Source organism: Sorex araneus, chromosome 10, assembly GCF_027595985.1.
Source record: "Sorex araneus isolate mSorAra2 chromosome 10, mSorAra2.pri, whole genome shotgun sequence".
In the NCBI taxonomy this organism is placed as follows: domain Eukaryota; kingdom Metazoa; phylum Chordata; class Mammalia; order Eulipotyphla; family Soricidae; genus Sorex; species Sorex araneus.
This window is the reverse complement of record NC_073311.1, coordinates 27,845,236-27,870,310: the sequence shown is the minus strand read 5'-3', so window position 1 is coordinate 27,870,310 and position 25,075 is coordinate 27,845,236. Positions and strand designations below refer to the sequence as shown.

Sequence of the window (25,075 nt, the reverse complement as noted above, 5' to 3'; positions counted from 1 at the left end):
TTTCTAGTGGAAGTAAACCTGCAACAAAACTTGTTTCTGGGAGCTTATTGACTTTTATTAGCTACTAATTTCATTTAACAGAAAAAGACAATCAGTCATCATTCATTAAGACAGGCACAATTAACAATAGCTAATTCAAGCTAATTCATTTATGTTAAAATGATTCTATTTTACCACTATGAGCCTCCCCATTTCCAGAAGATTTCATGAGTGAGTATTGGAAAAAAATAATAAAGCATTCAATCAAATAATTAAGACTGTCAGAAACCTATTAAGAAACTTTTTTTTTTAGCTAGCTATATTATAGAACGCACTTTGCAATAGGACTTTTTTGGTCATAATTTCTTCTCATTTGGTTTAAAAAATCAGAATTTTTATAGTCTATACAGCCCATTAACTCTTCAAAATTATAAAATATTCTCACTATGACTTAATATCTACTCAAATGTACACAACACATCATGCTCAAAATCTATTTATTTGAAAACATTTAGCTCAATTTATATTCACACAGAAAAGAAATTATGCAATAAACCACAGCTGTAGAAGAGACAAAATAATTGTTCTGTCACATTTTCAAACAAACATAATTTGAAGCTTAATTAAAGTATTCTGGATCACAAATATCTTCTCAGTAGTAGTAAGAACCTCTTTTAAGTATATAGGGCCTTCTGGGTTTATTCTCATATAGCTGGCGTTTTAAAATGTAAGGGATTTTTCTCTTAATAACTTCCTCCTTTTCATTTTTATCATTTCCAGCATCAAGAAGATCTTCCTGGGTGGCCTAAAATATAGACAAAATGAAAAAGTGAAAGTTACAAACATAAAATCTTCCTTTCAAGTATATTTGTATATTTTTTTATTTGGGTATACATATGGGTTAATCTATAAGGTTTGATACAATCAAGTGTTTTGTCCATGATTTATAATCGTCAAGATGTTGGGAAAACATGGAAACATAATTTTTCTAAATCTTTGGTTTTCTTCCTGCTTCATCAAGCTAATATTTTAAAATGTCTCCCTATACATCAAAGCCATATATTCGTACTTCCAATTGAAGGAATACAGCTAAAGGACCTTTAAGCAGTGTTCAGCTTGTACTGGAGAAACAAAAATGTGTTGAAGAAATCATAAATTAGGATAATTGCAGAGTTTTAATCCAGTAAATCACTTTAACCTCAGTGGTTTTAGAAAGGATTTTAAACACATAAAAGGTTTAATACTCAGTTAATTATGAAATTGATTAGCATAACATTCCGAAGATTCATTTCTCTTAGCCGAATGCCTACTCTTACAGTTATTGTAATATATTGTATAAAATATATGTTGCATACATTAAGTATAAACTCAATTTAAGTGGTAAATATCACTTTAGATTGTGATGATTAACAATTTAAAGCTAATTCAGATTCAGCTGAAGGGAGTAAATCTCTAATTAGAATCTTGCTAATAGCGAATTACTACTACATCCTATTCTCGACTTAGTTCCCCCTTTTTCAATAATGGTGCTCTAAGGATACACAAAAAATTCAGTTAGCATAAAAAATAAAAATTCTTAGGAGTTTTGTGCATAATTTACATCAGCTTTTATTTTTTTTTTTAGGCTCAGAAAACAGTTCTGTGACTTAGTATACTTTCCCGGCAAGTTAAAGGCCACAAGTTTTAACTCCAAATATAGCCATCAAACACAGTCCTAAAATCTGTGGATCCATGGGAGGAAAATGAAAGAAACCTAGGGCTGAAGAAATAGCTCAATAAGGTGAGCATATTAATGAACTGATTGATCTCCAAGCTCAGAGCTGGGAGTAAACCCTGAGCACTGTTAGGTGTGGCCAAATAGCCAGAAACAAATATATGGATAAATGAATTGGATTTATAACACTGAATAAGAGTAGTACAACAAGAAAATTTATCTCCTAAACCTTGGAATAACTATAGTATTCCTAAGTCATCTAAGTTTTAAATTATAACAAAAATGCATTGTTATATCACCAAGTATTTTATTTCAACCCACAGTTACTTAACATGGAAATCAAGTGTTAGGTATTCTACCTTCTTAATAATTTGTTTCTCAGTGTACAGTCTGTAATTATGTCTACTACCCTGTGAATGAAATTATTCTTTAATATTTAGTCAATCAAGAGCATTGAAATAGCAACATTTCTAGATTTCTAGATTCAACATTCAATATTTACCAGATCTGTTTATTTAATGGTACTGAGGGGTTTTTTTGAAGATAAGTTGACATTATGCTAATGTTTTAAACTCTATCACTAAATTGTAAACATGCTAAAATTTATATTTTATTGACAAACAATATTTCAAAGCCAAAGATGTTATCAGAAATTGTAATTAAGGGACAAATATGTTCATAAAACAAAATCAAAACTAGCTTTTTTGCTTTTTCATATAACGAAAACATCTTTTTGTTTTGAAGTCAGAATAAGGACTAAGATTCCTGCTTCATATTTCATCTTTTCCAAAGAGTTTGTCTGTGCTATCATAGGTAATATTGTTTTGTGCATCAACTTCTTACTTTGCCCCTTTAGCTGATCAAAAATAGATTGACACAGGAGAGATTAGTAATAACAAATACTAGTTCATTTTCTGTGCACAGAGGTTCATGAGATTGAAATCTGTGGAACCCAAGAGACAGTGCAGCAGTTAGGGCACTTGCCTTGTGCATCTTTGATCTGCTGGTTTTGATCCCTAGAACCACTTCTGATTCCCTGAGACCAGGAGTGATGGCTAAGAGCAGAACCAGGAGTAATTCCTGAGCAACACACAGGTTGTAGCACCCTCTACCCACCCCTTCAACAACAACAAAAAGATAATGATCAAAATTAGGAAAAGTACACACAGAGTACACATAGTAAGCAGTGTATATCCTACATATAGACCTATGTTTTGCCTAATATATAAAATTCAAAAGAACCTTTTAAGTTTTTTGTTGCATTTGAGGGGAGAGGAGTGTAGCCAGTGGTTCTGGATCCTATTCCTGACTGTTCTAATCTGTGTCAGTGCAAGGGATTAAGGTCTACTGCATGCAAGGCAATTGCCTTACCTCCTGTACTAATTTCTGCCTCCCCACCATGAACCTTTTATATTTCTGTTTGTTTACAGATAAACACATAGAATTTACTGATTCAAAAAAAACTTTTGAATTTCCTAAATGCCTTTGGCTTTCCACCAAATCACCAAAACCATGTAATGTATGCTATTGATTTAAACTCTACACCTCTTTCTGAACTAAAAAAAAGAGTTTAATTCCAAATCTTTAAAGCACACTCTGAGGGGCCGGAGCGATAGCACAGCGGGTAGGGCTTTTGCCTTGCACGCGGCCGACCCGGGTTCGATCCCCGGCATCCTATATGGTCCCCCAAGCACCGCCAGGAGTAATTCCTGAGTGCAAAGCCAGGAGTAACCCCTGAGTAGTGCTGGGTGTGACCCAAAAAGAAAAAAAAAAGCACACTCTGAATGTCTCGTGTACTATTTATCCACAAACCTCATTATTTTCTCACTATGATAATGATTGAGATTTAACAAATTAGTACACATGAAATCTAACTAGTATATCCATAATTGCATATATTCATTTTTTTAAAAAAAATTGTGTTACCTCCCAGCGTTGAAATGCCCTGCTGTGACAGATTTTTTGGACCTGATATATTGTCAACATTGCTTCCAAGCTAAAGTCATCTATGGCAACAGGAAATTTCCTTCTTATACTGAGTTCCTCTTCACGAAACTCTCCTGTTTCCTCAGCTTGGCTGTTCAGATTATTTATGAGGCTGCAAACATTTAGCAGGGTCATTTTCCAGGAGACACCACTTGCTTTACTTGTCTGAAATATAGAAAAAAAGAAACAGATATTATAGTTAAAATGCACTATGTAAGAATTAAAGTGCTTTTATGCTTTTTAGTTCTATTGTATTAGGCATTTTAGGTTTATTGTAAATCCGAACTAACAATATCCTGTTATGATTTAATAACTCAACATCAGAAATCTAAATAGCACCCATACTACATACACTATATATTGAAAATGTAATTTATTTATTTGTTAATTTATTGGCAGTACTCAAGAATTACTCCTGGATCTGTCCTCAGGGATCATTTCAGGCATGAAATGGAAAACCATATCGGGTGCTGGATTGAACCCTGGTCTTCTGCATACAAGCAACTATATATTCACTCACTTAACTTTCCAACTCAATAATATAAATTTTAATAGAATATTTACACATATACATGCATGAACCAAGAATGAAAATATGTGAAATGTAAATAGCAGTAAAATGTGTAAGTATATTTAATTAATGTATACATAACAGAATAAAATATTTTTAAATGCCCTTCTCTATTACATTTATTTTAGTGTTTTATGAATAAGAATTATGGAGCTATTAATGTTTGGGATAATTATTGTACTGTGATAATAATAATATAGCCAACACATTAATATTTATTGACAGCATTACAGCTTACAAATTTATCTTCAATTTACAATTTTTCTTGAATTACAAAACTTTAGTAATACAATCTTGTCTAGAATCAGTATTGCCACAATCAACAATTTTTATATGCCAATAACAAAAGTACAAGAATTAACATAACTTAGTTTGAAGTCATAAGGAAAAATTAATAGTATAGATGAAATTAACATTATAGATGAAAGAAAAGATATTTTTTTCTCAAAAGAATAAAATATTTGTCTAAATGCAAAGTCCTAATGGGAAGGAACACTTAGTAGAATTAGGGCAAGCTATCAGTTTTCTATGAATTATCTCCAAATATAATGCAGTTGCAAATCCAATATTTGACAATGTGAGACCAGAAATTAGAAAATAGTGAATACTCCAATCAAAGACAAAAAGAAAAACTATAAGTCTTGGATATATATTATGAGCAGAAGTATCACATTATCATTGTGTTCACTGTTACTGCCATTACATAGGAATACTTTTAAAACCATTAAAAGTATACCAAGAGTTGGAATAAATATGTAATCATTACTTAAATTTTTATGCTGCCGTAACCTTAGATGCAACATGGCACCTATGAAGCAATAAAACTTTATTCACTCTAACTAATTTGGAAAGCTCTTTAGATATCACTGTGATGCCTAAATTGTATATCTTGGAGCTTTTGTTCTGCATTCACGTTTTGAAACAAGATTTCACTGTCAATTAAATTGAAAAATCTGAGCTCTAAGGACATTTAAAAACTTCTTGATTCCAGATGAAGTCAGAATGTTTACTTGCAAATGTTCAGTTTTAACTTCTCAATGATACTAAATAGAATTTTCAATGTTGTCCAATTAATTGGACCATAAAATTATTTATTCATAATGTATCTTTCAAGGATAATATTACCTGATGAGTTCTTGAATGAGGAAACTGATCATCTTATTTCTTTATTCAAGTTAATGTGGTTACATTACTCAATATAGCTATTAATAATTATTTGTCCCTGCTATGCATATGAAGCATGGCAAAGAGAATGCTTTTGACTGAGGATTTCAACATAGATATTTGTTCAAGACCCTTTTTATGGCTTAAAATATTTCAATCTGGATAATGCAAAAGCTGTGCTGGACCAAATAAAATTGGTCAAATTGATTATACCCTGACTTCCAGCTCTGTCAATAAATTAGTGCAGGGTTAGCTAGAATGTTGTGGTACAGCAAAAATTCCTCACCTTCTCTAGACAATCATCCTACATATCTAACCAAATAAGAGAAATTTGATAAAAATTGCCATGGAAATATCAGAATTCTATTCAATTGCCTAGCAAGAATACTCCTACACATAATGTTTCTACTTAGTAATTTTCCATCAATACTCCTCAATCCTGCTATTATCTTTAAATCCACATTTTCACTCCTTGTATTTGGATTGAAAACCAACCTTTGCAAAACAACTATTGTAATAATTCATGTTACATGATAAAATATTTTTGCTATTTTTAAAATGTCATTAATAAAAGTTAGTATTATTCCATTTAATGACCTGACTAAAGTTGATCACTGCTGACATTAAACAGGAAACCTTGAAAACTATGGTAGATTTTGATTTTAATCCATTCTACTTTCATATATCTGAGTAATAAATAAAACATATGTGCCTTAAATGTCTTATGAGGTTAGTTGTGCACAGTTTTGTTAGTGTTCATATAATAGGCCCATACCTTCAAGTACATTATAATATGGGTATTTTTTTCTGATCATGCCCTCTATCAAATATAATTCTCCCTACATAGTAGGGGTTGTTGTACCTTGAAACATAATCCTCAAACTGGACAAGAGAAAACCAGGGTGGCAAGACTTGAATTGAACACTAGCTTCAATAATCAGATGGGACTTTCTGAATGCTATTTTCTTACCGTAACAACTCTTGAATTATCAGATTTGGAACCAGGTGACTGGCTAACCTCAATATTTTTTTTTGAGAACCATTTTTTATTTCCAGATGCTATGTTCTAAGCCAAGTTTTTAATTCTTACTAATTGATTTTCTCTGGGTAAATAATTATTATGTGGTAACCTGACAATAAGATGTATGAGGGTAATTTCTATGTATAGGTTAAGATTAAAAAAAAAAAAAGACTTCCAATGAGGGTAATTTCTAGGTACAGGTTAGGATAAAAGAAAATGACTTTAAGACTCCAAGAGAGAAATATGGGGATCTTACTTGGTTTAGAAAAACAATGAGCATATACATATTAACACTTTAATTATTTATCCAGGCACGGATCTAATGTAAATATCTAGATCTAGATCATAAACCCCAACTCAGGCATTTAAAAATAAAAGAGTGAAAACAAACAAAGTGATGGGCCCACATGTTTAAATTTAGATAGCTCATAAATGACTGTTTCATGAGTTGCCAAATTTTTTTATCTTATTTTATTTCTAATTGAGGAACTCCATTTTACTTTCACCAATGTAATAAAAAGGCAAAATTGTTGGTTTTCATTCATGAGTTTAAAATGAGGCCAACATCCCTCTCGCCATATATAACAGGGTAAGAATGGAAACAAGATTCCTTTAAATATGTTCACATGGCCACATAAATAATACACAGCTACTTAATTAAGGTCACATTATACTGATTGATAGTCACTATAATTTCTTTCCATATCACATCAACACCCCAAACTTCTTTGAACTTAGGGAAATGTTTTCAAAAAACAAAATGCCTCTCATTGAACTTTTCAGTCTTGATGGGAAGTTATTATTACACGGAAGGGTGCTATGTTTATAATGAGAATTCATATGATTTTCAGTCCTCAGTTGAAGAAAAGAAAGTTACCTTTGATGTATGCATATTGGTCAATAAATCTGCTTCTAATGCTTTCATTTCCTCTTCTGAATCTGAATAAAATCAAAACCACATGGTTACTACATAATCACATATAGTACTATCATTAACCTCAGATTTTAGATTAATTTCAAAATAGAGATACTATCTTTCTCATGTACATATTGTGCTTAAAACAGTATTTAAAAAATATATGTAGCTTACATCAAATTAATAAGAACTTTAATAATATAAAACATCATTATTTGCCACAAGATTACTGATTTGGAACTAAAATCTCTACTGCAAAATCTGAATATATGCAATTAAATAGATTTATCTAAGATTGTGGTCAAATGTTAATAATTATGTACATAGAAAATATTCACATTAACATCCAAATTTTATAAAATATCTATTCAGAACTTTATCAAGACAAAAATGTTTTCTGATTATTTTAGAAAGAAACACCATAGTTATTTAATTTGAGATGTTATTTTATAAAACACACTTTGAGAGAATTGTTTTTCTACTTTAAATAAGAATGACTATTGTGTTACTTAGCAATTATTATCACAGGGAGTTAAGGAAAGATAATGAAAAATGCAATTGTCATCAGTGTAATAGCACAATAGTGTTAAAAATTGATTTATGTTTTTTCAAAGAATATTCTTTTAATTTTTCATTGGTGAATAATTTACAAAGAGAAAAATTTTTATACTATAAAAAAAAAGTCTGACAACAGCCAATAACTGAGTATTCAATCATTGATCTACATGACATAAAGCAGAAGTTAAAATGGTTCTGCCTACCTCAAACTTTATACTATTTGAAAAAAAGTCACATTTGGAAAAAAATGTTTAATTTTATCTACAAATAAAATTAAAACACCCGAGCTCCTGTTCTCTAATTATAGCAGAATCAGTGTTTTTTTTAAAGAATGACAAAATCTATCACTTGTTAAAAATGTATATAAAAATTTGCACCAATGTTAGCTTATCATTGCAAGAAATTTGAAGTTTATAAACAAAGTCTTCATCAAAATGGTTTTCTGACATACTCTGGCATAAGATTAAAGTATCCCTTTAATATTATATAACTGAGATGAGATCAAAATTGTAAAAGCATTGCTATTGATTTGCTAACAAAAATTGCAAAATTAAAAGTTAGATTTTTCACATGATAAGCAGAAATATGACATTGCTAAATAACAAATTATATGTCCTAAAATATTTAACGTTATAACTTTAGTAAAAAACTCTAGTATGAGTTTGAGTTAAGTTTTATCTCATTGTTATGTGATCAGTGATTTTTCAAATAGTAGGAGCATATTGCAATAATTACATTTCATGTTACTTTTTTAAATTTCAAATACTATTTCCTAGATGAGTTATTGATCAACACATGGCTTCTTAATTATTGTAGGCAAAAACAATATAAATTCAGTTTTCCATTAATATAAAACTTCCATTTTTGCTATTACAAATGGTGTCAATTTAAATGACATTCAAAGAACTATCAATTAAGAATCTGCCTATTTCTAACACAAAAAGATGAAATATATTCCCCAAAATGACTTGCAATAATTTTATATGTTTCTAGGAAAAAAACCTTCAAAATTCATTTTCCACCCAATACCAATTTTGTTTTGTTATTTCAGCATAGTTGAATTATTCAGAGGAAGTTGTAGTTTTATCTCTAAGAGATTGAAAATGAGCTCATGCATTTTGAAAGGCATGAGTTTTCAGAATAAGACATTAGCACTTCTCTATTCATAGTGACCAGCCTAATTTAAAGATTTGTGGTTCTTTTCTCCCCTTTACATTTCAAAGACAGAGGAGAGATATTTCATTAAGATTTCTTTTATTGTTTTGCAGATTGAAAGATTTTTTAAAAAAGAGCCTTGTGATTATAAGGATTGAAAGAATTTGATTGCTGGCACAAGTAAGCAAATTAAGAAAAGAGAAAAGCTCTTCTCCCAGGATACACTCTAATAACAGCACACTGAAAGAAGTAAAACAAAAAAGGTGGAATCACTTTAGGAGGTAGTGAAATGCAGCTGAGCTTACCTGAGCACAGACTCCAGGAGCTGAACGCCAGGAGAAGCATGCACACCAGCTGAATTTTTATCCCTGCCATCATCCTCTTGAGACTTCTCGCCACTCAGTCTTTGAAATGACAGAGATAGCTGAAGGAGCTTCTCTCTAAAGCTCCTCTTCCTTCAGCAGACTTTGAAAGTGACTGAACTCTGAGAGGTGCTCTGGTCATTCCCTTATATATATAGGAGAAAGCTGTCAGCCTGCAGGGATTATCTCTCCAGGATGTGCCCTCCTCTCCCCATTTCCTCCTCCCCTTTTCTCTTGTCCCCCACTCACCTCCCCCACTTCTGAGCCTAGAGTGATAGTGACATCTTCCTTAATTGCAGCTGCTGCTGTGGATTTCTGACGCACACAGGAGTGATTCAAAAGCAATTCCATATTAAGTATGCTGGGAAAACTTCCAGTATTCTTCGATTCTTTCTTTGTATCCTTTCATTTTCCAATTTCAAGAACTTGTCTTTTTGATTTTGTGAAGCATGAGATCAGTGATACATAATGAATGCCAAATTCACAGACTGAGTGTGCCGAATCAATCATACCTTTAGATTTGGAAGTTCATATTTAAAAAGTTAGCTTTCTGACTACCCACACTTTTGAGAATTTCTTTTTTCCGCTTTCGGGTCTAATATGGACAGGTTTTAAGAAGCTATTAAGATAAAATACTGTTTCCTAACACACTGAAAGGTTTTGTTGTTGTTGTTTACTTGCTTCCTAAGCAAATGGGCAAATATATAATGTTTGCGAATTTCTGGTTCAAAGTCCTAGAGAAACAATGCTTGATTATAAAACTGACTGGATTTAAATTTTTGTTACAGGGTAGATGTGTGGTTATCATGTGATTGACATTTGTTTTCAGACACTTTTCTCTCTCGCTGACTGAAAAGTCTTTGCTCTCATTCTTTTGTATTAATACTTAACAGCATATTTTATTCTTGTATAACTCTTCTCCCTATTTTCCATAATTTTATCAAACTCTTACATATTCTATTCTTGTAGAAGTTTCTTCTCTTTGTTTATTATAATTGTGTCCAGATTTTTCCCCTGTTAGAGTCATTCTGAAATAAAATTTTCAGAAAGGAACCCTAAATAACCATCATCCTCAAAGTCTTATCTAAAACAGTGTCTGTTTTCCTAAGTTGCATGAGTTACAGTAGCAGTTGCTTTAAATATTTTAGGATACATGGTCTGATTCGATAAAAGAAAGCTGTAAGAAATGTGAAGATTTAAGGTGCTGGAGACTGAGAATTGTTTACTTTTAATTATATTGATTATGTAGTGGTGATGGGATATAAAATGTGGATTGATTTTTATAAAGAGAGGACATGAGATTTACTATGTATCTATGAGATAAAGTTCTCTTTTTATCCTAAATTTAAGGAGAGTACGATAATTTAGTAATTTAAAAATGGGAAGAAATTAATAACTGTTTAAAACTTAATGACGTCTAGTATTTTTATTACCTTAAATTATTTTTACCAATTTATATGCACTACAATCTCAACTATGACTCACTTCTAGACGTACTTGATATTGCTAATGTCCAGTATTACTGTATATCTTAATTTTTGCTCTTCAGCCACTAGGGGGTGTAAGAGAAATTTCAAAGGTATTGTCATGTTTTCAAAGTTAGAATTCTGAAGATTATGCTTTCTTCTTAACATCAGAGTATATCAGTGATAAAATCCGCTAATTATACCGTGATAAAGAACCCAAGAAATTATGCATTCTTTGAATGGCATTTAAATTAGTTGTTCCATCTGCCTTTGCATTGCAAATACAAGAGTAATCACTTAAATTGCAGGATAATACCCTAAGAGTAAAAAGGAAGCTTGAATACTTTTCTGAGGTATTTCTTCAGAATGTGTGAAACTTGGACTAATGAAATAAAAGAACTGGATTTAGAATCGAAATCTGAAAACTGCTCTTGGTTTAGACTGTTAAAAATGTAAAATGTTTCTTTAACTTTCCTCCGCCCCCCAAAAAAATGATAGAAGGAAAATAATGTATAGGGTGAACTCAGAAGGTTAAAATGGTTATTCCAAAAGCCAGTACCCACCAGTCTGCAAGCCTGCCGTTTCTAAAATTAAATTATTTTTTTTCATTTTCCTATTCAAGCAGATTTGTGTGTGCAAACAAATGATTTTCTAGGACTTAAGTCTGACACCTTGCAACTTAGAGGCTCTTCCCTACCCAAAGCTCTCTCCAGCCCATCACCTCACTCTCCTTTGATTGATTGCACCTGTCTAGTGACAATGGAAGCAGACCTATGAGGTTACAAGTGAAATCCAGGAAAATGTTAACAAAATTCATTTCTAATAAGTTAGAATACAGTACATATTCTAATGAAACTTCTTTTCTGTAAATATACTGTAGTATTAGTAATCATTGTGAGGACTGCTTCAAGTATATGATAATATGAAAGAATTGGTGTAAAATGTGTTAAATAATGTCAAATTCTTCAAAATAAAATTGATGGCATATATGTTTTTCTTGGGGAAGGGACAGTTAACTTTTATGATAAAATTACTACATAAACTTTATTTGGTATCAAACTAAAATTTTTAAAAAGTGCTCTTTTTCTTTTTAGATCTACTGACTTCAAGCTACAGAAAAGTCACTGAAACCATTTATTTTGAGAAGTTATATATATACATGTATATGTGAATATCTGCATTTAGATGGTATTCTAAGAAACGTGAAGATGCTTTTAAAGCAGAATTTTAGCTGCTTTTCCTATGGATATGACTAAACAACTTTTATTCTAGAGCCTTTATACTAAAATTCTTTTATTTAGCTCTTAAAGTAAATAATATAGTTTGAAAATTGATCTCATTCCCCTGACCCTGAAAGAGCCTCCAATGTGGCACCATTGGGAAGAACGAGTGAAGAGAGGCTGCTAAAATCTCCAGGCTAGGACGGATGGAGACATTACTGAGACTGCTCGAGAAATTCGACAATCAACGGGATGATGATGATGATGATGATGATGATGATGAAAATTACCCTTTATTTTCATAAATTGGGCCTTGCAATATGAGATCACCATAATACAGTTAACTCCAAATAGATTTTATTTGTTCAATTATTTATGTCAGGTTTATTTGAATGTCTGAGCAAACCACCCTGTTATTGTATTTTAAATCAACAAGGCTGTCTGTGTGGCAGTTAGAAAGAACTGTATGTAGACCAGTTGGAAACTCTGAAATTACTTGGTTGAGGAACTTTACTACCTTATTAACAATTTCCTGGGCACCCTGGATTTTGTCCATGTCAACACTTAAATTCACCTTGTGGTGTACTTACCATTGTGAGTCTATTTTTCCTCATACCTTTGACTTTCCAATTTCTCACTCTCTGACACTGTCTCTCAATTTAAAGGATTGCATTTTGCGAATGGATCAATATAAGCCCTTCCAAGATTGAGTTCCAAGAGCAGTCTCATTTACTCCTAGACTTTCCAATTTCTGCTAAGTGCTTATCTACTTGTACCAAAGTGTAAACTTCTGGAAGGAAAGGATTTTTACTCATCATTGTATTTCGTACTTTTTAAAGATTTATAATTCAGTGTCCAATAGGTATTTACTAAATTAAACTGAATTGTTACTTACTTTAAATGTTTACATTTTTTCCAAGTTTAAATTTGTAACATTTATTTTAGACACATCTCTACTCTCAAGTGTTTAGAAGTCCTTCTTATCACTAATTTTAATATTCTATTTAAGTATCTACAACTGAATCAGTTTTCTCAGCCTTCCTTCTAGTCATATTTTTCTTCCTTAACTAGAAAAGCCAACTTTAAGAAATAATTTAAGGGTACACCAGAATCATATGCATTTGTTAGCTTTGTATTTAGGGTAAATTGTGGGATTACTCCATTTATCTAAATGAATCTCTGGTCTAGAACTGTAAGTCTGATTCATCTGAACAAACAGTGATGACAATCTCTCTGTAAACCCAATTGATTTTTCTGTACAATTAAAGTCCATTTACTAGAGACATACAGATAGTTAGATATATGTACACGCCCACACCCACATGGACTATCTTACACATAAAATGTGTATAAACCAGTTCTGGTTATTTAGATAACAATAAGCCAATGTCTAATTTCCCAGTCTCTATAGAAACATTCTTTGAATATAATCTCTATAATTTCCTATTTTTTTTGCTTCTTTGAATCTTCCTGTTTCGGCTTTTTTATTTTTATAGGTAATAAACTTGGAAAACTTTCTGATTGAGTTCTGCAGACAAATGGTATTTTGCAACTTAAACCTCAATTATCACAGGTTTTGCCTGGGAATTGCATGCTAATGAGTTGTCATATTTAACTAAGGATGTGCCACATTTTAGTCACTGCTGATTTCTTATGCAGTTTTGTTGCTCATATATAATAAAATACTGATACCCCAGTATTCAATATGCCAAAAATAGTAACAGCAAGTCTCACAATGGAGACATTACTGGTGCCTGCTCGAGCAAATTGATGAACAACAGGAGACAGTGCTACAGTGCTACCCCAAGATACGTCTTATTACACGTAATGCTCAGGTGTTTGCCTGATAAGTCTCCATTTTAATATAAAATCAAAACAAAACCACTAAACAAAAAAATTCCATCAATTTCCTCCTTTTAATTTTTTAGTTATAAAAATACAAATAAATGTTATTTTCTATAGTTTATAATGAGATGTTCTCAATGAAATAAAAATTTCTCCTCTATTACCACTTACTAGTTATAAGAAAATTCTTGTAACAATTGTAATACTCAAAATAGAACAGGTGCACCTAAGCCACATTTAATCACTTACAAGAAGATTTAGTAATTTTTTTTTCTTTTGCTTAGGAAGATATTGGATACTGAATTTGGAGAAAACGTGTTTATAAGTTCATTAGTCCTATGTGTCTCTTAGTTTTGGGTCATAGACAATGTTGTTGAGGGGCTGCTACCAGTTTAGTGCTCAGGAATCATTCCTGACAGTGCTGAGAGGTCAAACATTATTGAGAGTCACCCTGGACCTCCTCGAGGCAAACCCTGCACTTCAGCCCATTGAATTATCTCTGTAGACATTCCTCCCCCAACCCATCTCTTTAAAATTTGCATCTTTCACTAGTTATCCTGTTGTTTTAAAATGTTGAGAATCATTTTTTCTTTAATAAACTTTTCTCCTACTATTTATTATCTCAGTTTCTCAGATCACAGCCGAGAACGATGCTTGGAAGATTATCTGGCAAACTTATTTTCAGAATCAGCACTGTTGATTCCCACAAAGAGCTTCATGAAATATCTGTCTCTTCTCCTGTTCTCAGTTCAGTATTAAAGTCATAATTCACTGAGTTTCACAAACTAAAAAATCTGTAAGTCACACATATCCCACCCCCCATTAGTCCTAAACTACAAAACATTCCTCGGAAAAATTTCTGCCTGCCAAGCATAATCCCAAGTACTTTTCATTGTACCATATCACAACTTACATTCCGAGGCTGCCCTGATTTGCCAGTCACTAGAATGGCATTCCTACTAACTTTATGACCCGTTTTAATGCTATCATCACACTATATCAAAGCAAGTGTTTTTCTCATCTCAAAATTACTCTGCTAAAATTCTAGACTGTCATTTATATGTGTAGGCTTTTGCCACCCTCTGCACCATCACTTCCGACCATTCAACCCTTCTGACTGTACATTTTCACTTCCGAATTTTCTTCACAAGTGCCAACCACTTTCTTCATAGATATCCAATGAACACTGTAATGAAAATGCCATTTAAAATTTTAAAAATTTAATGAGCAAATAGTTTTTCCCCTGCCTCCTTCAAGAGCAATGGAATATGCTTCAATATTCTCTATCCTTAATTTTTACCACGAAGTTGATTTTACTCAAGGAAATTTTAACATACATGAGAAAAACAATAATAAAATGTGATGTGTTTGAAGCTCGAGACTTGTCATCTTATAATTCTGCAACAGCTAGTAGAAATTTTCCTGGATCTTCCCACAATGGATGAGTTGTATAGGGGAGCCCTGAGGCAGCTGACTTAAAGACCTGCAGTAGGAAGCAGATTTTCCTGAAGTGAACCTCCACAATAGCTAGTTCGCTGTCTCTCTGTCTCTGTCTCTATCTCTGTCTCTGTCTCTCTCTCCCTTTTTCTCTCTCTCTTGTATGCGCACACACATATCCAGAATCATCATACAGTTCTTATATAAAATATAACATATATCTCTAATAATAAAGTCATATATTTCTAATACATATAGAAATATACATTTCTAAGATAGTGCTTCTAGCATAAGCACTAATGAGTGCTCATATTATATTTCTAATATAAGCACTCATAAAAATTGTACAACCCATTCAATTGCCATAGTTATTTGTCCATATGTGTTTATATTTCCTCAGCAAACTAGTAAGTTTGTCTGTATTACATTCTAATCACATGGAATAATATTTGTTCATAGTATACACACTGTCATCCCACTGCTCATCAATTTGTTCGAGCGGGAACCAGTAACATTAATCATTGAGAGACTTATTGTTATTGTTTTTGGCATATCCAATATGCAGTGGTAGCTTGCCAGGCTCTGCCCTGGGGGCTCCATACTCTTGGTAGCTTGCTGGGCTCTCCGAGAGGGGCGGAGGAATCGAACACGGGTCTGCGGCAAGAAAGGAGAATGCCCAACACAACAAATATTAATTAGATAAGTTAAGAAGCCAATGAAATTGCCAAGACTCAAGTTTTTAGAATAGCTATCTCTCCTATAACCCATACAGTAAAAATTAATCCTCCAATCTGTAGCACTGTCATCCCGTTGTTCATCGATTTGCTCAAGTGGGCACCTGTAACGTCTCCACTGTGAAACTTGTTACTGTTTCTGGCATATCGAATACATGGGTAGCTTTCGAGGCTCTGCCCTGCGGGCGAGATACTCTCGGTAGCTTGCCAGGCTCTCCAAGAGGGACGGAAGAATCGAACCAGGGTCAGCCGTGTGCAAGGCAAATACCCTACCTGCTGTGCTATCACTCCAGTCTAAGAAAAAAAAAAATATATATATATATATATATATATATATAAAAGAAAGTGTAGAAACACTTGGCCTCACTGGTCACAACCATTGAAGCGTAAAGTGCCAGGAGGACAAAATCTGAACAAGTTAGACCAGAGCACAGGACAGCAAGGTGAAGTGGCCCAACACGCAGCCGTCCCCGGATCCGTCCCCAGAACCACCCCTAAGCCCCACCAGGAGTGATTCCTGAGCATCTCAGGTGTGGCCCCTAAACCCACAAAAGACAATGTATAAGGATGAGAAAGGGGGATAAAATCAGGAAGCGAGCCACCGAGGGCTGGAGGTGCAGCTCTGGGTGAAGCCAGGGCCTGAGCTCAGCTGTGATTTCTAAAGTGTTTCAGAGACTCACTTTTACCACCTGGTGACTTTGCAAGCACAGAGCGATCCCAACTGAATCCTGCTCTTGCGTCTGCAGAACCACCTTCCAGCCCCATCCCCTGCTCCTGAAGGGTCTCAGGGGCCCAGGCCCCGTGCCAAGCCATGTCCCCAGCCGTCCGTGGGGCACTCAAGCTGGACAGTCCCTCTGGGGGTGTGCAGGGTCCTCAGCTCCACAGCTCTGTGACATGAGCAATACAGCGTGAGTGGTACTGCTGCAGCCGCTGACCCCCAGTGCTCCTCTGGATCCTCAGACATGGGCTCCCCCTTCAGTGGGCGAAGGCCTGCAGTTAGAGGAGGCGGGCAATGCTCCACGGAGAAAAGCACACTTGGAGAACGCTGTGCAATCTGTGCACAATGAAAACCGTGAACCATAGCTTTCTTAAAACTACGGTCTACCTGAAGCACTTCTTTGAGTCACATGACTATGAGGATTAAAGTTCAGGGTCTCACACATCCTAGGCAAGTGCCAATATTTAAATTATGGTCCTAGTTTTATGCATAGATGTTTGATACAGATTTCTAGCCAAATGGTAAAAAAAATGCATTTCCCTTAAGAGAGACTTGCATAAAATTTTTGGTAATCTAATTTATATCTTATAAGTTAGTAATAAGAAAAGGTGAGTGTGATGGCCCTAAAGGCACATAAGAGTGCCTTCAATTTGTTGAGTTTTTATGCATAAAAATAATAGGTATGGATAAATGCTAGGACCTGAGGACTAGAGTGAACATTATAGCAGTACAGCATAACATTTAAGCTTAGCATTGGATTGAAATGAGAAAAGTCTTACCTTGGCATTGTGTGATTATAGCATTATAACAAATTTAAATGTTCCTAGACTTTAGAATTTAAGTATAGGAACAGCTTTGGTAACCAATACCCTAAGTCAAAGAGTAATCCTAAGAGGTACATGCAGTTCATTTATTAGAAAATTATTCTTTGAGGCTGCATGCCAGGTAAATTTGATTTTGTGTAACACAATGTGTGTGCAACAGAGTTCATAGGAGGGTATTATTCCCATTGTGTATGTTTTAAGAAATTAAAAAGAACTGCAGAGAGCTTGAATAAAAATAAGATAACTTATTAAGTGGAGCTTGAATAAAACTGAACAATGCTTTCGTTTCTAAAGTAACAGCTATTCTTAGCAATATTAATATTGAATCTGATACAATTCAAAGAGAGTCTTATATTAACCTGTAGAAAATATTGTGTCAAATAAATATATGGTTAATACATATAACCTATGATTTTATTTAGTAAGAATAATCAGATTAGATTCTAATTTTAGACTAATTCTGGTTCATCCTTTTAATCTTGTCATTACCCCCAGCCCCCTTTCCAGACTTGTGTGTGTTGCATATATTTACAAATTCATAAACTTTTAACCTCTGAATCCTCACTGTTACTTTAAAGAATGTGTGGAAGCTAAGTGTACTCTGCGTTAGTTGATTTAACTAGAGTGGAAAATTAGAAAGTATAAAAGAGAGAGAAAGTGATGCCTTAGCCCCTAGAAGTTATTTCTCATTGTTACACTAGGTGGAGACACTAGTATATGTAGAATCAAAATATCAGACTCTCTTGGGGCTCAAGACAATGTTTAAATAGCTTCCTTAGCTTCCTTAGTCACAAAGTCCAAGAACATTAGAAATGAAATGAAGATTATGGAACAAGTAATCTTACACTTTAAATTTATGCAGAAGGAATCCCAATTCATATATTCTCAGTAGCTCTCTATCAACTCTTAATTACATTGATCTGACACTTCTAGTTTAACTTAATTGACTACATAAGAGGAAGGAACCTTTCAATTTATTGTGTGAAATGAATTTATCTCCTGTAAGTTCCTTTATTATAAAACAGCTTCTCCACAAGTATGAATGTAACTAATAGGTTTTAGTCACTATACAAAGAACTTTCATTTTGGACAGCCTACTACATTTTTCTCTTTTTCTATTATGATATAATCTTGAATTTTGGGATATGATCAATTTCCATTATTATCTTTCATAGGCATTTATGTTCATATGTTTATATAACCAATTTTTCTATGTTCTGTCTGAACTTGAAGTAAGATGATCACTTGTCACTTGTCACATGTCATCCCGTTGATCTTCGATTTGCTCGAGCAGGTGCCAATAATGTCTCCATTTGTCCCTGTCACATGCTAGTGTAGCCTAATGGTATCTGCTCGCTCCGGAAACGTGAAGTGCTTCAAACTGTTTGTTCAGGATTTTGATGAAGAAGTCTGACAATCTCGTAGGTGGGAAGCCACACAGTTTTTTCACATCCCGTGGATCCAGTCAGTAATGCCTCTAGTCTAGCGGTTGCATTAAATTGCATTACTTGTATGGTCCACCGAAGAGTTTCTGTGAAATGCTGAATCCCTCTCTTTTTGTCAATGATCACTTCCTTGTAGAATGGTGAGATCCTGGTGGTGAATCTGTAATACAGCTCACAGAGGATCCAATGTTCTGAGTTTGAATGCCCTTTTTGGATAGGGCTTTGATGACCACTTCAGTCTCAACAGAATCAAAGGCCTTTTTTAAAATCGATGAATGTTAGACAGAGCAGCATCTTGAGCTCTTGCAAAACCTCAATGAGGTTGGTCACCATGTGGATATTGTCGATTGGGCTAAATCCTTTTCGAAACCCGGCTTCCTTGCATGGTTGTCCTTCATCCAGTGTTCTGCCTATTCTGTTCAGTATGACTCAAGTGAACAAGTTGTAGACAATGGACAACAAGCAGATTGGGTGATAATTACTGATGTCGTGGATGTCTCCCTTCTTGTACAACAGAATGGTCCTGCTGATTTTCCATTGGGATGAAACCTTGCATTCAGACAGGTAGCATGTGAAGAGCTGAGCCCGTGTATTGACAAGTACTGGCGGCAGATTCTCCAGGTGTTCGGATCTAACCTTAACTGGACCGGGTGCTGTACACATCTTTTTAAAAAAATTTTATTGAATCACAGTGAGATAGTCACAAGCTTTCATATTTGGGTTACCACCACACAATGATCAAACACCCTACCCTCCACCAATGCACATTACCCACAACAATATCCCTGGCATACGTCCCCTTTCCCACCCTTGCACTGCCTCCATTGCGGACAATATTCCTCATACTCTCTATCTACTTTTGGGCATCATGGCTTGCAACACAGACACTAAGAGGCCATCATGTTTGGTCCACTATCTACTTTCGGCACACATCTCTCATACCAACTGATTCCTCCAGCCATCATTTTCTTAGTGATCCCTTCTCTGTACGTGTCTTTACCAATGAAATGGCACATCAGATTTTGGAAGGGAGAACGTTGGGAATGACATATCCATCCTGCAGAATTTGTTATGTGGGCAGGTTGACGTGACTCTCAAAGAGATCTGAGTAGAAGTTGTGAATAATCCTCTCCATCGCCCTTCTGGAAGATGTGATAGATCCATCAGGAAGTCTGAGGGCAGTCATCTTGGTCTAGTAGTTGGCAAAGGATAGGTGAGCATTGTCAATACTTTTTCCGGCTTCTGCCATGTTGGCCAACACTGCTGCTCTTCTCTCTTTGAGGTTTTCCTTTCTCTGCACAGCTTTGTGAGCTCAGACATTAGCTTGTGATTACCTGAGGCTCTTGCCAAACCATGTTGGTGAATGAGCTCGAGAGTTTCCGAAGACAGGCATCTGAAGTCAGATGAAATGCATCAGTGGTGTTGGTGTCCTTGTCAACACGAACTTGGCCATGAGCATTGATTCATTCGAATGCCTAACAATCTGAATCAGATGATTATGCTTGAAGGATGTGGCTCATTGCCTGCAGTTTCTATCTTCATCATCTACGAACCAACGTCCAACTACGATGAAGAAGAAATTGAGAAGTTCTACATGGAGCTGGAGAAGTTCTATAAAGAAGACCACACTTTCTACAAGATCACTCTCTGTGATTTTAATGCCAAGATAGGAACGAGAAGGTTGCCCAAAGAACTCCACATCAGGACCCATAACCTAGAATGGGACAAACAGGGTGAGAAGCTGTCTGAGTTCATCATGTCGACATAGACCTTCCATTGTAACTCACAGTTCCAGAAGGTCGAATCTAAACATTGGACATGGAAGTCTCCCGGTGGATAGTTCCACAACAAAACTGACCATATCATATTCAATCAACAGTGTTGCCTGACCCATGTTGCTGTTTTCCCAAAATTTCAAACAGGATCGGACCACTGTTTCCTTCGTGCAAAATTCTACTTCACAGAGAGGGGAGAAAAGTCTGCAAAATTTAAGTCTAAGAAGACAACTCCCAGAATGACCACCAACTGGGAGCTCTTTGGCACTATTGCAGCAACATGGGAAGATGCCGTCATTGACAACATTGATGAGGAATACAATCAACTTGTTCAGCACCTCCATGACTGCACAAGGAATGCCGAGAGTGGGAAAACCACGAAGTCAGATGATCATGTACATAAAATAGGAGTGCTTGCACTACAAATGGCATGCTATATATATTTAACTAGTATTTCAGGCATCCATCAGCCTGATATTGAATTTCTCCTGATCTTCCTCCATGTGGAAATACAAATCTCAGATGGAAGATAATAAAATTTTCAGGATTTTAAAAATAAGGTTATTTGTATGAAAAGTCACATTCTTTCATTATAAATATTCAGTTCAAATTCTGTTCTTACAATATTGAGCAGAAAAATGAAATGTCTCTGGACTGAACTGAGTTTTGAGATCCACCATTTTTCTATTTCTTGGTTTGAATCTGATATCAATTACTTTAAAATTTTTCATTTCAGATATCAATTCTCTGGACCTTTTAAATCATCTCTAAATTAAAATTAATATTTAACCTATACAAAGAGTAATGCGAAAATACCTTTTTTTACATACACATATCTCAAATATATGTATCAGGAACTCAGTAAATGTTGATGTGTCATCTCTACACACTCACCCTGTTTTCCCATATCTCCAATCTTCTACATTAATTTGTAAAACTCTGTAAGATCTACTAAAAATTCTAAATTAGACAATGTCTCAGAATTCTATATGAACTTTACTTTCTGTTTTCTTCTCTGAAGTTTAAAATAATTTATATTTTTTACTTTCTAAATATGTTAAAAATTCATCTTTTAAAAAATTAACTTTGGCATTTTACATTTTTCTATCATATGGTTCCTATTTAATTTATTTTTGTCTTTTAAAAATGAACCTTTATATCACCCTCAGGGTAGACATAAGACATTAAGTTTAAACCAAATTTTTTATTCCTTCCTTCCTTCCTTCCTTCCTTCCTTCCTTCCTTCCTTCCTTCCTTCCTTCCTTCCTTCCTTCCTTCCTTCCTTCCTTCCTTCCTTCCTTCCTTCCTTCCTCTCTGTCTCTCTGTCTCTGTCTCTCTCTGTCTCTCTCTTTTTCTTTCTCCTTCTTTCTTTCTCTTCTTAGTTAAGCAAAACTTTTTACCTTTATTTATTTCCCCTATAAGGGGATATTTGAATTGAACACCACTCCTTTTCTGCCCTCATGTTCCTAACCATACAAGAAGCCTGAGTAGGAAATCCCCTTCTGCTCTAATCTGGGTCAGTAACCCAGCATTAAACACAACACAAAAACACAGCGCCACTCAAAGCCCAGAGTTGAGTGAGACCTAGAGCTTTCATGTGGACTAAAACAACCTTAAGGACTTGGCAAGACAATTTGTTATATAAATTTGCTTGAGTGGAAACATACAGTAAAGATGATTTTGTGTGCAGTGGTGATATGGGTTGGGGGAAATATTTGGGCCACAGTCTGTGGCGATCCAGACTTCCTCCTAGCTCTGTGCTCAGGGATATATCCTGGAGGTGCTGTCGATAGAGAGGGGGTGGGGGTGGTGCCAGGCATATAACCTGCATAGGCCACATGCATGCAAGGCAAGGCCCTTACTAAATGCACTATCTCTGTTGTCCCATTCACTGTATCATTGTCCTCCCATTGCTCATCGATTTGCTCGAGCAGGCACCAGTAACATCTCCATTGTGAGACTTCTTACTGTTTTTGGCATATCAAATACACCACGAGTAGCTTGCCAGGCTCGGCCACGTGGACGAGATACTCTCGGCAGCTTGCGGGGCTCTCTGAGAGGGGCGGAAGAATTGAACCCGGGTCGGCCACGTGCAATGTGAATGCCCTACCTGCTGTACTATTGCTCCAGCCCCCTATTCACAGTGAAGATTACATTTATTTGTAGAGAGGAGATGGCAAAGTCATCTGTTTTGTGAAGGAAATGAGCCATGTCTTTCTGATCAGAGAAAGCTATCAAAGTGGCATCCGGGTCACATCAAGACCACACGAGCCTGCAGGTTTCATGGCAGTCACTGCTTCAACTGCAGACCAGAGCTTGTGTCCCAGTGGAGCCAGGGAGAAACAGGAGACTTCTAAGCTACTCAAACTTGTCTTTCAAGATATTTGTATGAGTGAACGCTCAATCTCCTGGTCAGTTTACCAAGGCGCCACCCAGGGTTCTTAAGGTTTCTTTCACACTGTTACAAATCATCAATTTGACTCTCTCATCCTCTACCACCTCCGGTGGGCAGCTGGTTTCAGTCGACATCATGGGGGAAACACTTCCTGTGCCCTTGCTTTCCTTGACGCCCTCCCCTAAAGCACCCACGCAATCAAGGTCTAGGTTATGGTAGGCTCTTCCAAGAAAAGGACCTAGGTCTCCTGACAAGCCAGCTGTGCAAATACAGTTCTGGTTTTCTGCTAACCGGAGAGTGGGCCGATCATGTTCATATGGATCTGACCCCAAGGTCACAGCAGCTGCTGAGAAGGATTTCTCTGTGTCACATCCAGAAGTATGGTCCCACCAATACATGTGAGAAAAAGAATCTGATATGGAGCCGAGGAAGTTCCACACTGCATGGTTACAGATACTTTTCAGTGGGCACCTGTGCATTCGAGCTGGCAACTGCTGGGGGGTTAGTGGGGTCGATGTCAAAGTCAAGGCCGCTCCACAGGTGCGTGAGCAGCCCAAGCACCTTGAGCATTCCTCTCGATACTGACACGTTGCCCTGTGAAGCAGGAGACACCTGCTGTGAAGGGCATTCTTTGAGCTGACTCAAACCAAGTGGTTAAAGCTGCTTGGAAGTTAATCATGAATGACAAGGACATTGTATGGAATGACATGAGTATTACATACATACATACATACATACGTTGTATGGTATGAGTAGGAGTATGACACCTCCGATATAGCTGCCCAGAGGCCAGCTTGCCTTATACCTACCTAGGGTTAGATTTGCAGCACGTCTCCACGTATGGTCCCCCAAGCCTCACCAGCCGTGATTCCTCAGCACAGAGCCACCTTGAACAATGAAATTCAATAAATAAATACATAAATAAGTAAATAAATAATAAATAAAATATAACATCTTCTAGTGCCCTTGTGAAAAGTTTAATTGTTTTTACTTGGGGGGCCACACTCAGCAGTGCTCTGGGCTTACTCCTGGCTGCACACAGGTATCACTCCTGGCAGGGCTTGGGGGACCATATGGGATTTTGGAGATTGAACCCAGGTCAGCCATGTGCAAGGCAGGCTCCTTACCTGCTATATCTGGTTTTGTGAACTTTAACATGATCCGAAAAGTGGTAAGCCCCCCACTCTTAGGGTTTCTAATCTATAGGTCAGTTTGGGGTCAGCAAATTAACATTTGGACAGTTCCCACAAGATGCTAAACAGTGGAAGGACCACTATTCTCAACCGTGGTTCTAATTCACAGGGCGTGGCCTCTCGAGATTTCTTCACTGTAGCAGTTTGGAAACCTGATTTCTTCCAGCTGCTTGCTACTTCCAGAACCATTGTTTGACACACACCCTCCCAGCAATTATTCTGTGCTGGACTGGTAGTCAAACCTGGCTATGCACTGTTTAGTATTTAGCCAAGTACTTGCAAAGAGCACAGATTTATGAGGGTTATGCTCTGAGTAAGTTCCTTATCTTTGCTACTACGTCCTGAGATCACAGCTGCCTCAGCAGTTTCCAAGTAGGATCATTAGGTTCTTTGCAAGCCAGGCAGCTGCTTTGCTTGCACTCATTCTCTGGACTTCTCTATTTTGGGGAGGTGCTCAGGCAGAAAATCATGGTGACGGTGAAACCCAATAGTTACCCTTTCTTCAGAATAATAATTATATTCTGAAAAGATGTGGAATAAATATTTTTTATCATATTTTGTTAGTTTTTATGGCAGGATAATATGCTTGAACTCATT

General features: G+C 35.6%; 1 protein-coding gene across 2 annotated transcripts; it reads right to left on the bottom strand.

The window, feature by feature from the left end:
* Positions 1-13: 13 nt before the first annotated feature.
* Positions 14-9,693, bottom strand: NTS (neurotensin). 2 transcript variants are annotated; one of them, XM_055118359.1, is made up of 5 exons: positions 9,676-9,693; positions 9,370-9,571; positions 7,313-7,374; positions 3,620-3,844; positions 14-784 (listed from the first exon to the last, which is right to left on the bottom strand). In XM_055118359.1, the coding sequence occupies exons 2-5, from the start codon at positions 9,440-9,442 to the stop codon at positions 632-634; spliced, it is 513 nt and encodes a 170-aa protein (XP_054974334.1). In that variant the 5' UTR covers positions 9,443-9,571; positions 9,676-9,693; the 3' UTR covers positions 14-631. The 2 variants fall into 2 exon arrangements, with proteins under 2 accessions (XP_054974334.1, XP_004602771.1); XM_004602714.2 differs by lacking the exon at positions 9,676-9,693 and having other exon boundaries at positions 9,370-9,626.
* Between the last annotated feature and the right edge of the window lie 15,382 nt (positions 9,694-25,075).